This window comes from Gorilla gorilla, chromosome 4 (genome assembly GCF_029281585.2).
Source record: "Gorilla gorilla gorilla isolate KB3781 chromosome 4, NHGRI_mGorGor1-v2.1_pri, whole genome shotgun sequence".
Classification (NCBI taxonomy): Eukaryota; Metazoa; Chordata; class Mammalia; order Primates; family Hominidae; genus Gorilla; species Gorilla gorilla.
This window is the reverse complement of record NC_073228.2, coordinates 112,662,233-112,680,498: the sequence shown is the minus strand read 5'-3', so window position 1 is coordinate 112,680,498 and position 18,266 is coordinate 112,662,233. Positions and strand designations below refer to the sequence as shown.

At 33.7% G+C, this 18,266-nt stretch overlaps 1 protein-coding gene across 9 annotated transcripts in view; it reads right to left on the bottom strand.

Moving 5' to 3' along the window:
- Positions 1-18,266, bottom strand: part of FER (FER tyrosine kinase) — a 448,497-nt gene that overhangs the window by 317,689 nt on the left and 112,542 nt on the right. For all 9 annotated transcript variants that reach the window (XR_008679968.2, XM_055387411.2, XM_055387413.2 and 6 more), the window contains 3 exons: positions 10,773-10,956; positions 7,223-7,360; positions 6,510-6,629 (listed from right to left, as the gene is read on the bottom strand). Coding sequence is in view for 8 of the 9 variants with exons in the window: in XM_055387411.2 (XP_055243386.1) it covers positions 6,510-6,629; positions 7,223-7,360; positions 10,773-10,956 (442 nt within the window). In the remaining variant the exon portion in view is untranslated. The remainder of the gene's footprint in view (positions 1-6,509; positions 6,630-7,222; positions 7,361-10,772; positions 10,957-18,266) is intronic.

The following is an 18,266-nucleotide window of genomic DNA, read 5'->3' as shown; positions in this document are numbered from 1 at the left end:
TGTAAGTTTGTATAGATTTTCTGAAAGATGTTCCCCACACTCCAATTTTATAAGCTTAGAGTCCCACAAAACCTAGCACCAACTCCGTCAATGGAAAAAACTGGAAATAACCTAAATGCCCATCAATAAATAACAAAACTAAAGAAATTACATTACATACAAGTAGTAAAACACTGTACACATTAAGAAGATTTAATACATGTTAAAAAAAGAGGATGATGCTAAGGAATATGCATAAAATAATTCCTACTTACACAGAAGAAAACAATTCACACACATGTATATACATTGTATATACATTCTGGAAAAATACACACACTTTCTTCATGAGTTAAACCTGGAAGGTAGTGATGGTGGTCGACAAAAAGAAGAAAGGAAAATTTTAATTTTTATTGTATACCTTTTTGTAAGATTTTATAGATTTTATCATCTGCATGCTTTAGTTAGATAATTTTTAAAGATTTAATTGTATTAAACGATACAAAGGAAGCCCAGCATATTGGCTCACGCATGTAATCGCAGCACTTTGGGAGGCTGCGGCGGGTGGATCACTTGAAGTCAGGAGTTCGAGACCAGCCTGGCCAACATGGTGAAACCCCATCTCTAATAAAAATACAAAAAATTAGCCAAGTATGGTGGTGCACACCCGTAGTTCCAATTACTTGGAAAGCTGAGGCAGGAAAATCACTTGAAAGTGGGAGGCAGAGGCTACAGTGAGCAGAGATTGCGCCACTGCACTCCAGCCTGGGCAACAGAGCAAGACTCAGTCTAAAAAAAAAAGATACAAAGTCTTAAAACCTTTACTATGGATAATAAAAAGTTTCCAATACTTATCCAACACTTTTTATATCATAATCATTGGATGTCATGATCTAAATCTTACAACACTCTTAAAGGGATCAAACTTCCAACTTCCAAAAAAAATTATGACTTGACAAACCATCTTAACTTTTATTTCTTACATGAAATTTGCAATGCTGAAACTTTAAGTGTGACATTTGGGTTAATTAAAAAAATGGAATTTATAGTTGCCTGAGGTAACTTTTCTGGCATCTCTTTTTCTCTATTGTTGCAATATAAATTGAAAACATAAACTATTTCTTGCCATCTCTTTCTTAAAATATAATTGAAAGAGCATAGGATTTTTATGGATGACATTCTATACCATGACACAAATCTTTATGAGCTTTTCTCAAGAGTAAACAGAAGATGGCTTCTACAACCAAGCGAAAGTTACGAGTTTCTGTTAAATACAGTCACCTCCTAATACCCACTTAATCCACCTCCAGTCCAACAAATCCATCTGCTTTCTTCCATACAACTTTGTTTCCCTTAATCAAACGGTCCTTCCGACATGTCACCTGAATTCAATATTTTACATTTTTCCAAATCTTTCCAACTCGCTCCTAAAGTATTCCCCTAACACAGCCTGAGCAAATTATAATACTGTATATGTTCAACCAGAGACCAAATTTGAGCTAATACTGTAAACAAGAACAGCCAAAAACAGATTTGGTAAAAGCAAGGCTCTATGCAAGAGATGAAGGAGTAGTGAAGTATTTGACACCCCATTAAATACAAGGTTGATTCAGATAGTTGGATGGGTTAAATTAGTATCATCCTCTGTAACAGGAGTCAGCAACCATTTTCTGATAAAAGCACAGAAAGCAGATATTTTAGACTTTGCCACCAAGAAGCAAAATCAAGCATAGTACATAGGTATTTATATAACAAAAGAGAAAACAAAGATTCACAAATATTTTGTTGGCAAATGCAAAATACAGTAATAATTGGGTACATGTTATCGTAATGCAAGTCTCTTAATGAGAAGAATGAAAATCTTTTGATGGCCATAATACTTCCTATCACTGCAGTTCAAAGTTAGTGTTTATAATAAAAATCAACTATAAATGTTCACCTATTAATGCAGATATTTAATAAAATTTTGTCTTTCATATTTGTACAGTACATAGACCAGTACTGCCAAATACCAATAGCAATCCATGACCATAAGATTTTAATTAAGTATATTCAGTGCTTAGCAGGCATGGTGCAACTGCATAATAAACACAATGTTTCTTCATCTAATTCAATAACAAAATAATCCACATTCTGCTATGCCTTAAAAATGCCACATTTGAAATCCATTTTCTCTTCTTCTTTTGACACTATAGGCATGAACTGATAATAAAAATAAGATGCCACAGTATACTGATATGTGTGGCACTCAAAATGCTGTTGAGTTATAACTGTGTCACTGTGATTTGTATAGTGCCAAGCAGATGTGTGAAGTGATGAGTGTGCCACATATGGTCTCTGTCACAACTGCTTGGCTCTGCCACTGTAGTGGGAAATCACCCACGGATAGCAGGTAAATGAATGAGCATGGCTGTGTTCCAATAAAACTTTATTTACGTACTCTGATATTTAAACATCACATAATTTTTGTGTGTCACAAAATATAATTCTTCCTTTGATTTTTTTCCAACCATCTAAAATGCAAACAGCATTCTCAGCCTCGTGGGCTGCACAAAAATGGGCAACTAGCTGGATTTGCCTCATGGGCTATAGTTTGCTGACTCATGCCCTACAAGATCCAAGACAATCACTTTTCCACATAAAGAATTACCATTCTTCAATTGAGAGATCCTATTTATATTCTAAAAGCTAAATATTTTCTGATTTTAAACTTTAAAAAATGTACTTGAAATCATAAGGCCTGAGACTAGATTTTGTTTTAGAATACAAGACTACATATTTTATGTAATCATGGTATTCAAATATATCAACTACTGATAGGCAATAACACCTTATAATAGAGACCTCATTTGAAATCAGAAAACAGAGTCAACAAAATAACTAAATAGGACCTTAATTCTTTACTGCTTTATTAAAATTAATCAAAATTTCTTCTTTTGCAGACAAGTTAATGCTTATATTATTTTAGAATAACCTGCTATCTTTAATTTGTCATACTTAGCCTACTGTTTGTGTTGATTCAAAACTCCATTTAAGTTTGCAATAGGTCACCATTAGATGACTCATCTGTCCATAATGACAAAAAGCACAAAACAGACACTTAAATATATTCTTCTAACGTTCAAAATTGTATGGACTTTACTTTTTCAACTAATTTGAAAAACTAAAATTACTGAGTCCCAAATTATTCAATTAAATAATAACTAGATGAGATGAAATATTTGCATATATAATTTTAATAAATAGATGATTAAAAATAAGCACAAAAACGCTTTCAGCATTTGGCAAAGAAGGTAGATGCAAAAAAAGAGGCAGATGGGAGACAGGTGTTGGTAGGGAAGGAGAGAGATTATATTATATATAATAGATACAAAGAAAGTAACCTCAGATTTAAGCCCGAAAATAATGTAGCCTAAATGCATGTGTGATGGGAAGTGCACAGCTTCAGGTGTCCAGTACTAGAAGTTATCTGAAGCTGAGAAACAGCCTTTGACCACATGGTAAGATACCATCCAAAAAATTTTCCTATAAATAGGAGATAATCCTACAAATAATTGAGTTTAACTCTCCTACGTATTTAGACCTTGATAAATATGGCTGATAGATAAATAATGAGATTACGATAAAATGCTTCGTGGTACATATTCAGATAGGTAAAGGTGGTAACTTTATCAGGTACATGTCATAGTGTTAGATTTCCATAACAGAGGGGATAAGTTATCTGTCCAGTTTCACAAATATAATTTGACAAATTATACACCAACTTACATATGTAGCAACATTTTATAAGAGGGCTTATATATCTGTACTTTATACAACACTGGGTATTATCCAATTATTTAATGTTTTCTAATCTGGTAAGTTCAATAGCCTATTTCTTTTTAATTTATATTTAATTGCCAAAGAAGAATATCTTTTCCAAGTACTATTGGTAATTTGTATTTCTTTTTCCAGGAACTAACTGTTCATTTGTTTCTTTCACTTCTATTAGAATAATATTACAACATGAATCTACAACTAAATTAACAACATTAATGCCTTTAGGAAAGAAAAGATGTTTAACTTTAAAGCACTAGTAAGTTAAAAAAAAAAGGAAGAAAGATTTTCCTAAGTCTTATATTACATTAAAAAAATACATACAGTTTTAATGGAATTACCTTATACTTATTTGAAAGTGCCAACAGAGATGCTGAATAACTCTCTGGGAATAAAATTCTTGAAGAAACCCTAATCTTAAACTCATATCCTGAATACAGACACTGTTCAATGAAATGTAACTAAAGTTTATCTCAGTAAAATGTGAGCAATTAAGACTTCTACCACATTATCAAAGATTTATTACCTTCAATTTATTGCATTTTGTTTATTTTGTTTACTGTTTACTGCTTCATCACTATAATTAATCATCATATATCATCATATAATTAAGAAACAATGATTTATGAGTATAACTAATTTTGGTCTCATTATACCCTAGAAAGCTATAAAACAAATTCTTCTTTGGTCACAAAATCTCTGATTTTACATAAGCTTATAACAGGTAGCTATTTTTAATTTTACCACATTATATTCCAAAATCTATATACTCACTCTTTCTGGTGTTTACTAAAACATATTAATCAATTTCAGCGTAAACTCCTTGAAGGCATTAACCCTTACAACCTTAGATATACAGTAAATATATCAGATGAATAAATTAGTAAGTTATTTGGGAGCAATATTATAATAAAAAGAAACAGGAGTAATCTATGTCATATTCCTTCACCAGCAGCACGTGAATTGAGAAATGGAATGTCTCACTGCACAGGAATTGAGAAACTCTGCTATCCATTTTGTACCATACATTCAACTCCATTGTTTAGAGCAGAGTCTCTCAGCCTCAACACTACTGATATTTTCACCAGATAATTCTTTGTTTGGGAGGCTGTCCTGTGCACTGTAGGATGTTTAGCAGCATCTATGGCTAATGTCTCCAGATACTGTCAAATGTCCCCTGGAGTATAAAATCACCCAGGGCAAGGACTACTGGTTTAGAGATGGCTGACATTGTAAATATCAATGGTCAGAAACCTAGTCAAGTGAGACCCCTGTGTAGGGCATGAAAAACTTAGGAACAGCTTCAAAAATCCCAATAAGGCTGCTAGGAAAAACTCTGTAATGCAGTATACTCTCAAGCCTCCATTGCTCTCATCAGTAGTCAGTATACCATAATTATTAAGCCTTCATCTTGTACACGATTTGTGGACAAATATTTGTTAGTTTCTTCAATCCTATCTAGCCAGTTTTAAAGACTCCAAAATCTGGCTGGGCACAGTGGCTCACGCCTGTAATCCCCGCACTCTGGCAGGCCGAGGTGGGTGAATCACTTGAAGTCAGGAATTTGAGATCAGCCTGGTCAGCAGGGCAAAACCCCATCTCTACAAAAAAACACAAAAATTAGCCAGGCATGGTGGCACATGCCTGTAATCCAGGTACTTGGGAGGCTGAGGCATGAGAATCATTTGAACTGCGAGGCAGAGGTTGCAGTGAGCCGAGATCGCACCACTGCACTCTAGCCTGGGCAACAAAGTGAGACCTCATCTCAAAATTAAAATGAAATAAAATTAAAAAAACAAAAAAAAAGATTCCAAACCTCTTTACAAGAGCCAGTCTGCATTTCCTACCTTAGCTAATTACCCGTACCACCACCATGTTACTGAACAATAGAAAGAAGATTGTTTAATTATATTAGGTGGGGACATTTGGCTGAGTCATTTGAGGTAAAATTCCAACAGGTGATATGATATAACAATGTCTAACACTGAGGAGCAATGAGTGCATAATCATTTATAGCTGTGGTTCTGGCATAAAGAAAAATACATGCAATGTTTGTTAATAAATATATTTCCTTGTGTTGCTCCCATACAAAATCAAGAGATAGGTTAAATATTTAGAAGTAGAGCACCTTATGTTTTCTAAATTCAAAAATATACTACTAATTGCTTTTAATGTTTGAAAAGAACTAAAAACACATTGTGATTTCTCAAAATTCCTTTAATATTTTACACAACAAAAACAAAGTGAAGAAGGAACCGATTTAACAGCCTATAACAGAAGACATCCCTGCTTCAAGAGAAAATAATTCAATTAAAAGTCAATTTTTTGTACTAAGTGCTCTGACATCAATAACTCTCTTATCTCTAACAGTAAACAACCTAATTTCCAAAATGGTTCTTCCAATAAATTGTGAGGATGAAATGAGATTTTAAAATATATATAAATTTTGAAAAGCATAAAGCATTATTCCAATGTCAAATACTAGCAACAATTGGGCAAATGAATGTAACATCACACAGAACTTTGATATTCGGAATTACCAAAAGTAGTGACGAAAATGAGTAAAATTAACATATTTCTCAAAACATGTCACTCTGACCCCAAAAATTTACTTTTCATTACTTGTAAAAATAATTGATACTTTAAATCTGAGTACAACAATAAAGCAATAATAATACTAGTATTTAAACTGTTGATATTTTGTGAATACTTACATTACTTGCAAACTTTCTGCTGTTAAGTTATTCCACATGATCTCATTTGCCTGAAGATTTTCATTTTCTTCCAGTAAGGAAGTATCAAACTCTATTTCTTGTTCTTTAGCAGCCGTTGTTCTAGTAAAGCATGGCAAATAATTTTGATCATTGTAAATACAGTATCATAATATATCTTCATATACACTAAAGGCAGAATATTTGTTTTTATCCAAAATTATGTTAACAAAGAAAACACAAATAGTATAAATCAAACTAAATCCTGGGTTTCAAAATTGTGTAACTTGAGACTTAGATTCCTTATCTGTAGAATTCAGGTATTAACCTGCTTTATTCCTGTCATAATTGTATTAAGTATAAAATAAGATGCCATGGAAAAGTATTTGGTGCATCATAAAGTGTAATATACATATAAAGTCATGGTTTTATTATATAAGCATTAAAAAAATATAATTTCATGGATTAAATATGGATTTAAGCATGGATTAAATATGTATTAACAACTAACAAATTTTTACATATCAAAAACTATACATTATATAGTTATCAGCATTGATAAAGAACTTTTAAAATTAAAAGCAGATAAATTAATATGAAATATTCTATGTCTTAATAAGATCTTAAGTATTTCTTATTTTTATCTGTGGTTAACTATTGTATGAATGAAAAATAATACTGTCATAAATCCTTAAAGAGGAATAAACATGTCATACCTGTGAACATCTATGAAATTATTGTATTCTGTACTAGGATCTATCTGTTCAACCGACATTTGAATCTCTTTATGGACATTCACTATTTCCTCTGTGACAAGACTGGTTATCTGGCTGTATTCATCAAATATACCTTTGCTGAAAACAAAAATAAAATTTTGCAGCATTTTAAAGTTTTATCAAGAGAGATACTATCTCAAAAAGGATTCAGAACAATAAGCATAAGAAATGTAATATCGAAATGTACAGATGGTTGTTTCCTGTACCACCTTATTTCATACCTGGAGAGTAAAGAAGAGGGATTATATAAATGTACAGATTAGCAATTTATATTTGTTATAATACAATAATTACAAATGATCTAGAATATGGCATTACCTTTTCAAAAATGTATTTGATATGTCCAAAATGCAGGGCCAGAGTTGATAACTTTCTATGTCTAAATATTCTCGTATAAATTTTGGGTTGTATAACATGGAACTCTGATGAACTCCTGACTCTTTAATGTCCCTTTCCAGTGTCTGTTACTTCCTCACATGCTCTACCTGTCTGGTTCTTCCCTGCTCCTCTGGGCCTCTGCTCTTTTTTGTATACTTAGTTGAACTGGTTCTATATCTTGAATGACATCTAAATTTCTTCTCTTGACCTCCAATCAGTAGCAAAAACGTCATCAAAATTATTAGCCGGGTCTAATAAATGCAAAAGGGAAAAAACTATTCTGTCACAGAGACCAGCTTCCTACTTAAAAATGCTATACTGTAAAAATATGCCATAGGTCACTGTCAACAGCAAGTGTAGACAGACAAGGTTATCCTGCATATGCTGAAATAAATACAAAGCATGGTTTTTCTTTTCCACAATCATTACTTACAAAAAACTAATCTGTACAAAAGCTCCCTTAGTGTGAAATATTCTCTCAATTACTTTATTTTAAATAGGAAAATATCATTTGGGTAAAAAAACTGAGATTTAAATTGTTTCAGGCAATGCTAGTTTCAAATAATTAGAGAAATCAACTGACAGACACAATTTAAAGAAAAGGGGAGGCAGAAAACTTTAATACAGATTTAGTCAGTATCTCTGGGATTATAATCTCATAAGTAAAAGTACTGAATGTTGTTAATGTAAATGAGCCTATCTAAATAACTCTTTTAAAGCAATACAGTAAATAGGTGTAATGTGGAGATCATTAACATTTACCTTTAATACAAATGGGGAGGAAAAATGAAAAACATCTCCTAATATTATATGAATGGGTATTTGTTCCATGAGATTCATCTGTGGTGATATAATCATGCTTGGATTTTTAAAATTCTAAATCTAAAATAATGTATTACACAAAGTACAGATAACATACCATGAGAAACCATTATACGTCTCAAAAAAATATTCCAGTGATGATGAAGATACTATTATTGAAAATCATGTGAACAGTTTAAAAATGTCTATTAATAAATGAAAGTAGGAAAGGAAATATTTCTAAATCAACAGTACTTTAGAGATAAGTAAATTTATGAATCAAATATTTAACTAGACATTTCACTATTTTATCAACACTAAAAAGTTTACATATTCAAATTAACTAAAAACACTTTATCTTCTTATGTGAATGTGGAGGATCACCTAAAATTTAGTCTTACCTACACACAAGTATATACTATCAAATTATCTTTATTTTCACTTAAAGAGAAGTAAAAGTCAGTCAAGCAGAGTCTGGAAGGCAGCAAAGACAAATTTGCTCTTCTAATTTCAGAGGCTGTGGAAGTCAATAGCCCAAGAAATATTATCCCTAATCTGAATATTTGTATGTAAAACAGAATAATATAACACAATGATAGCTAGTTATACTAAATCTGTCATGGCACGGGGGAGCCCTTCAAAGAAAACGATGTCAATCTCTGCCTCTGTCTTCACAAGGCCTTCTCTGTGTCTCTCTCTGTCCTTCCTCTCGTCTTCTTATAAGGACTCCAGCCATTGGATTTAGGGCCTACTCTAAATCCAGAATGATTTCATCTTGAGATCCTTGACTAATTACATCTGCAAAGACCCTATTTCCAAATAAGGTCACATTCTGAGATTCTGGGTACACAAGAATTTTGAGGGTACATTCTTCAAATCACTACATTCCTCTCACGGAGACTGCAGGGTTAGTCAGAAGACTCAAGCTTCAAGTTCCAGATCTGCCACCTCTTAGCTTTGTGAATCTGGGTCCATTCTCACTTGTCTGTCATAGATATACCCTGGATATAACCTGTACTTCCTAACTCTACAGGATACTGTAAGGAACAAGTAAGCAAATGCACATGAAAGTGCTTTGCAAACTGCAATGTAGTCTATAAATGAAATGTTTTGTTTTAGAAATTACCATTTTACCTTTAACAGTTACTTTGGCATTTATTAACCCATTTATGACTAGTGTTCCATTATTGGAACACTAAACTTATGGGAGTTATTCATATCCTACTGCTCAAGGTTATTGCTAAGGTCTGATTTTTCGCACAAAAAAAATGTTCGCACAAAAAAATTTGCAACCTCTGGCTTAAATGGGTTAATTTATGTAATATTCAGGCTTCCTCTTGCACCATAACCTGAAAAATGCTCATAATAATTTTTCATATCAATTTACCACTACATTTCAAAATATGGTAAACCTAAGAGCTTATGTGCTAATTTATGTAATTACAGATAAATTAAGTACAATGCAAGAACCTGCATTAAACTGGTCCAAGTTCCTTTTCTCATACTTCACTACTTTTTTTGAACTTTAACTCCACCTGAGAGATAACCATTTACTTCTTTTCTAATGCTCTTCCATTACTACACCATTCTTCAACCCTACTCATAGTTCACAGCAACTCTAACATTGAAGAATTCCCCGACACAATTTTCAGTGAAAGAAAATTGAATTTAGTCATTTGGAAGGCACTAAAACAACTAAGCAAGGAGATAGGGTCTACCAAAGGATGACTTATTTTTTCTGTCATTTTGTATCAGTGTGTGTGATAAACATGTGTCCATTTGACTCACTAATTAAAGTATATTGTTAGATCAAGAAGGCAAGAATTGTGCCCTGCTCATCTCTATATCCCTAAGCATCAGATAATGTGCTTTGCATATGTAAAACTTCAATAAACATTTGTTGATTTTAATCTTATACAGAAAAAAGAACAAGAAGCTGACAAATAAACCTTCAAAAAATCTCTTCCTTGAGCCTTTTCAGTTGTTCAAGATTGAAATACCCAACTCTCTGGAGGCAGATACTCACTTCCTAACACTTTTCAACTTATAATTTTTTCATTTAAATTTCCAGCTAAGGAAACAAAACAAAAACATACAAAAGAAGGACCATTTTGGAAGCTAGCCAGAAGGTTTAGGGGATAAGCACAAACTGAAGGGACATGAAAAGTGAAAATCAAGAAGAATCAAGGTCTGAAATACCCACTGGACTGGGTTAATAATAAAACTTACGAAGCAACACCTAAACTAGAGAGAAAATATGTTGAAATCATTTTGTGAAGGGATTTTATGATAAAAAGAAAATGTATCTTACAGTGCTTTTATCATTTCTTCTTGCATCTTTTGTAAGGAGTCCAGAAGCAGGGGAAGTGTGATATCATAATACTGATTCTGATGGAGCTGTGCCCCTTTCAACGCCAATACATACTGATTGTGCAACATATGAAGTTTCATTGTGGCTTTGTCGTATCGTTCCTTGGCCTTTTCAGTTTCCTTCCCTGAAAAAAAAAAAAAAACTGAAGAAAGTTAGTAAAGAGATAAGAAAAAAAATTTTACCTTCACTACATACAAACTGAATTACTACTGTTTTATATTATTTCAGACATTTTTTAAACAAAAAAATTTTATTGAACACATAATATGTGCTTAGCTTTATGCAAGGTACTGTTACATTTGCCAATCCTTAACACAAAGGTTGCCAAGAAGGAGGCATGTAGGATACTAAATGGTGAATAAAGGTCAAAGTAAAACACAAAAAAGTACAGATATATGATCCTTTTCATCTTCATGAAGCTTATACCAAATTGAAACAACAGTGCACATAAAACTGTAAAACCAAGAAACCAAGAAAGTTTGTAAATAATGTTAAATTTTGAGGTCTATGTTTGAGATATCAACAAAGACAAGGGTAGTCAGAGGAGGCTTTGTGGAGAAGACAAACCTTAAAATATGGGACATATCTGGAGAAGTATAAAAAAGATAAGAACAGACAGTTCCTTCCTCTCACCTTCCTTTTTTCCCTTCATTCCTTCCTTCCTTTCATTCAATGAATATTATTAGCTGAACGCTACTAGGAACTGTGCTAAACATTGGGAATTCAGTATTTGGCAAAACAGAGTCCTTGAAATAGAGCCTTGTGAACTGGAATATTGAGTGAATACATGGAAAGAACAAAGTTACATAGAGATAAGCTTGTCTACAGACGGCAAGTTTTGAGAAAGTTGAAGAAATAGGTCTGCTTAGGTAGCGCAGTTTTAGGTGCTGAATGACTTGAAAATCAAGCAGAGAAATTTAGACTTCATGTGGAAGAAGCCTGAGAGATACCGATAATGTTATGAGTTAAAACATTTTATGGTTCCTTTACTAGTCATTTAGAAAACATTTACAGATTGCCAATATAAGCAAATGAAGATATAAAGAAATGAAAATTTTAAGCAGATCTTAAACTTTTGATGCAAATTACACAAATATTTCTTCTCATTGTAGACTCAGAAAATAAACTGTTCAAGATATTTACTACTTTCTGCCCTTTCCAAAGAAGTCCTCCAAATAAATCCTCTCCCCAGAAACAGATCTTTTCTTTAATGTAAATAAATTTTATTTGCATTCTTTTGTAACTTGTATTTCATTGCATTGAGATTCATTGGTGTCAAGTCATCAGTTTCTAGCTGATTCTTTTTTTTTTTTAATACTTTAAGTTTTAGGGTACATGTGCACAATGTGCAGGTCAGTTACATACGTATACATGTGCCACGTTGGTGTGCGGCACCCATTAACTTGTCATTTAACATTAGGTATATCTCCTAACGCTATCACTCCCCCATCCCCCCATCCCACAACAGTCCTTGGTGTGTAATGTTCCCCTTCCTGTGTCCATGTGTTCTCATTGTTCAATACCCACCTATGGGTGAGAACATGTGGTGTTTAGTTTTTTGTCCTTGCGATAGTCTGCTGAGAATGATGGTTTCCACCTTCATCCATGTCCCTACAAAGGACATGAACTCATCCTTTTTTATGGCTGCATAGTATTCCATGGTGTATATGTGCCACATTTTCTTAATCCAGTCTATCATTCTTGGACATTGGGTTGGTTCCAAGTCTTTGCTATTGTGAATAGTACCACAATAAACATACATGTGCATGTGTCTTTATAGCAGCATGATTTATAATCTTTTTGGTATATACTCAGTAATGGGATGGCTGAGTCAAATGGTATTTCTAGTTCCAGATCCCTGAAGAATCACCATACTGACTTCCACAATGGTTGAACTTGTTTACAGTCCCACCAACAGTGTAAAAGTGTTCCTGTTTCTCCACATCCTCTCCAGCACCTGTTGTTTCCTGACTTCTTAATGATCGCCATTCTAACTGGCATGAGATGGTATCCCATTGTGGTTTTGATTTGCATTTATCTGATGGCCAGTGATGGTGAGCATTTTTTCATGTGTCTTTTGGCTGCATAAATGTCTTCTTTTGAGAAGTGTCTGTTCATATCTTTCGCCCACTTTTTGATGGGGTTGTTTGTTTTTTTCCTGTAAACTTGTTTGAGTTCATTGTAGATTCTGGATATTGGCCCTTTGTCAGATGAGTAGATTGCAAAAATTTTCTCCCATTCTGTAGGATGCCTGTTCAATCTGATGGTAGGTTTCTTTTGCTGTGCAGAAGCTCTTTAGTTTAATTAGATCCCATTTGTCAATTTTGGCTTTTGTTGCCATTGCTTTTGGTGTTTTAGACATGAATTCCTTGCCCATGCCTATGTCCTGAATGGTATTGCCAAGGTTTTCTTCTAGGGTTTTTATGGTTTTAGGTCTAACATTTAAGTCTTTACTCCATCCTGAATTAATTTTTGTATAAGGTGTAACTCACTATTCCTATCCAACATAGTGTTGGAAGTTCTAGCCAGGGCAATCAGGCAGGAGAAGGAAATAGAGAGTATTCAATTAGGAAAAGAGGAAGTCAAATTGTCCCTGTTTGCAGATGACATGATTGTTTATTTAGAAAACCCCATCATCTCAGCCCAAAATCTCCTTAAGCTGATAGGCAACTTCAGCAAAGTCTCAGGATACAAAATCAATGTGCAAAAATCACAAGCATTATTATACACCAATAACAGACAAACGGAGAGCCAAATCATGAGTGAACTCCCATTCACAATTGCTTCAAAGAGAATAAAATACTTAGGAATCCAACTTACAAGTGACATGAAGGACCTCTTCAAGGAGAACTACAAACCACTGCTCAATGAAATAAAAGAGGATACAAACAAATGGAAGGACATTCCATGCTCATGGGTAGGAAGAATCAATATCGTGAAAATGGCCATACTGCCCAAGGTAATTTATAGATTCAATGCCATCCCCATCAAGCTACCAATGACTTTCTTCACAGAATTGGAAAAAACTACTTTAAAGTTCATATGGAACCAAAAAAGAGCCCACATTGCCAAGTCAATCCTAAGCCAAAAGAACAAAGCTGGAGGCATCACGCTACCTGACTTCAAACTATACTACAAGGCTACTGTAACCAAAACAGCATGGTACTGGTACCAAAACAGAGATATAGATCAATGGAACAGAACAGAGCCCTCAGAAATAATGCCGCATATCTACAACCATCTGATCTTTGACAAACCTGAGAAAAACAAGAAATGGGGAAAGGATTCCCTATTTAATAAATGGTGCTGGGAAAACTGGCTAGCCATATGTAGAAAGCTGAAACAGAAACAGATCTTAAGTTCAGAATTTTTGACGGAAAGCTCCCTTCTGTTGCCATTCTGCTTAGGCTCAGCAACCATCTGAGTATTCCTCATTTAAGAATCTCAGTACCCCAGAGCAAAGAGCAGACAAAAGGTGAGGGTTTTTGCAAACAGGGACAATTTCAGACCTCAGACCATTTCTAGGAATATCAACAGAATGAGAAATAGAATTCCCTTGCTTTCTCGTCATCCCTCCAATTCTGATGCTCAGGAACTACATCCACATCGTATAAACAGAAACAAACCTTCTGGCAGACTTGTATGTCTCTACTATCAATAAATTCTAGAGTTCACAAATACTAGAATCACCACTGACTTCTGTGGAGCAACACATAATTTTTTTAAAGAGTTTAATTCTGTACCCATTGTCCATTCACTGGCTCTTGCACATGAGGATATTAATAACTGTCCAAGTTTTTAACAGAATGTTACCCAGATAATCTATTTCACTTTATAACATAAAGAACTTCTCAATAAGAAAATAATCTTTTCACCTGAGTATCTCTAACCCCTGTCACTGCTGACCAGAAACATGTTCTAAAACTAGAGTGGCAGGAGGGAAGCAAGTACATTAATTCAGTTCTCACCTGAAGAAAATCAGAAAGAAAGAAAAAAACTAATCACTAAAGTAATAGTTTTCAAACTTTTTGACTACCACCCACAAGATAATATATTTTATGTCATGAACCAGTAAATAATCATATATGTGTTTATATAAATTTAATATAAAATGATTATTCTCCTTACTATGAGGTATGCCCAGTGATTTTTTCAAAAATTCTAATCTATTTGAATTTTTTTAATGTTTATCAGAAATCAGTAAATTTTTTGCCTCAGTTAAAATAAATCCCTAGAGAAGATTTATCTCACTCTGCATGACACTTGGCACAATTTTTCAACTTAGCAATTAATAAAATAACTTCGGTAATACTAACCATGAATGATTTTTAATGTTCTAAGGAACATATCCTCCCACATGATCAGTTACTATAATAATTTTTCATAGAATAATATAATAGCATTTTTATCCATGAATATTACTACTTAGCATTCTTCTTACAGAATATATTTCATTAAAAGTCAATGCAATTGCCTGGGTGCAGCAGCTCACGTGTAATCCCAACACTTTCAGAGGCCGAGGCAGGCGGATTACTTGAGGTCAGGAGTTCGAGTCCAGCCTGGCCAACACAGTGAAACCCCATCTCTACTAAAATACAAAACAATTAGCCAGGTGTGGTGGTGCATGCCTGTGGTCCCAGCCAATCGGGAGGCTGAGGCAGGAGAATCACTTTAACCCAGGAGGCAGAGGTTGCAGTGAACCAAGATCAAGCCTCTTCACTCCAGCCTGGGCGACAGAGCTAGACTCTGTCAAACAAACAAAAAAAAATGTCAGTGCAACTGACATATCTATGGCCAGCCCACAGCCTTCCATCTAAAAGTGATCACCCCTTTTTGTCCCCACCCACACAAGTTAGGAGGAGGCTCCTACATGGAGCTGACATCCAAGATCTAAGGTACATACCTGACAATACAGGAACCAATATTTTGGCTAGAAGCTAAGTCATATTAATTCCTGAATAAGAGTAAAAGTTCACTAACTCCTGCTACAGAAGCTGCCTTTTTTGAGGCCCATTTCAAGGTTTTTGGTTTTTAGTCTGGTTTTTTTTTTTACTCACCATTTTTAAGCCAGTTTAAGTTTCTGTTAACTACTTGAAATTGAACAAATTAATTCTGACAACAGTTCAAAAGGTCAGGTACAATTAACCAGATAAGTTAATTCCAAGTAATAAAGACACTTTCCACAGTCCACATGTTCATAATAAGAAAACAAAACAGGTAGTTACCATGCAAGTGTATTTGAGTATTGGTTCTAAGATGTTACTTTTTACTGCCAGTTCAAAAGGTATAATCAATTCACTGAATTCCATATTTTGCCTCTTATTTAAAAATTTTATTTTGTTATATTAACATTATTCCTAATTAATTCCCTGAATTTTTTAGTCTAACTTCAGAAGACAATCTCTCCACACATTTTCATTGAGACATTTAAACCATTTAAACCACCCATCTGTCCTCTCATTTGCATAGATATTTAAACTGCACACCACCCATCTGTCTTTCTAGCTGGTGTAAAATGATTCACTAAACATACAACACTCAACTCAGTAAGATTTTATGCTCCAAGATAACATTAGAGAAGTTAAGAATTTCCCAGATACCTTTTTCTTTATTAAATATAGTATATGACAAACAGCCTGAAGTCATCAGAGCCAAAATTTAATCACCAACAGCTTACCAATGGTCATTAATAACAATTACAAAAATATTTACTGCCTTTGGAAATATCCAATGCAGAATCTATTGTATTAAAATAATAATAATACATTCTCAAAACCACTTTCAGGTTTAAAACCAGATTTCAGGTTATGTTTTGACAGATTTTGGGGAGGAGTACTCCACAGCTCACATACACTTCTACATTTGGTTATAAGGCATACTTATGCATCCACATTATCAATCAATCTGTTATCTCCTTTCCTTGCAGGTATAAACAAAGAGTTTTAAAAACATGCTCACTTACCATGATTTGGAAAGGGATTCTATGTTACTTTTTACTGATTTGTTTTAAAATAAATGTTTAGGGTGCTATACAGGATACATAAGTCAATTTCAGAAATGTTAACACCATATAAAAACCAATGTTACAAATAAAAATTTTAAAATTCCTTTTACTTAACAAAATTATTGCAAAAAATAACCTAATACAATTCTATTTACTTCAAAATATCTCAGATCACTAATATACTTTCTTAACTTTTAAATAAATGCATATGATCTTAAAATTAATGTGAAGTACATAGAATGAAAAAATTCTTATTTTTCATTCAACAGACACAGTATCCTATCTTTGTTTTGTGTGCTTTTTTTCTTTTTTCTTTAAATGATGACAGGCATTGGAGCAGGGCATGAGTGTTCTACATGTCAATCAACAAGGAGGAAAACATCCAATTTTTCCTCCTCCACATAATAAAATTCACAAAGAGATTAAATTATAATTTGTTTGCCACAACTTGTTGACAAATCTGTTTAATGTTTTGTAATAACAGAATGTATAAACAACATGTCATGCCATAAATAACATTATGAAGCTAGCAAAACTCAATTATGTAAGTTTGACATTTACAAGAGAAAGGCTAGACTACTCATTAAGCTAGTCTAAAAAGTCACTTTTTTTATTATAAACTTCTGAAGTGTTTGCCATTTGCGAATTATGGTAGAAACCTGCCGATAATAAATAAGAAGTGATTATTTTCTAAAAATAAAGTGCCTACAAGTAGACTCTGCTTTGATTTGAATAACTAAACATTCCACCACCTTACAATTTTCCTTTCTTTCAGAACATTCCTTGTTAATATGGTTTGGCTCTGTGTCCCCATCCAAATCTCATCTGGAATTATAATCCCTATAATTCCCATGTATCAAGGGAAGGACCAGGTGGAAGGTGGTTAAATCATGAAGGGGTATTTTTACCCCCATGCTGTTCTTATGATAGTGAGTTCTCAGAAGATCTGGTGGTTTTACAAGGCAGTTTTCCCTACTCTTGCTCAGTCTCTCTCACCTGCCACCATGAAGTCACGCCTCTTCCTCTTCCACCATGATTGTAAGTTTCCTGAGGCCTCCCCAGCAATGTGGAACTGTGAGCCAATTAAACCTCTTTTCTTTATAAATTACCCAGTAATTATATGTCTTTATATCAGTGTGAAAACAGACTAATATGCTGCTCAATTTCACAATTTTACTTATTACTCTACACTCGCTATCCTAGGCACACTGAGTATGAAGAAAATGAACAGGAATTCATCTTAACTTATAGTTACTTGGGTCAAATGTATACACATGTTTTTTTCACATGGAAGTTAAATTCAAGTGTGATATGTAGAAACAATGAAGGAGCTACCTTTTTTACTCAGTGTGGTTCTGACAAGAACAATGTTAAAAAGTCAGTTCTAGTCTCAGCTTTTCCTTTGATTAGATGTGCAGCCCCAAGCAAAA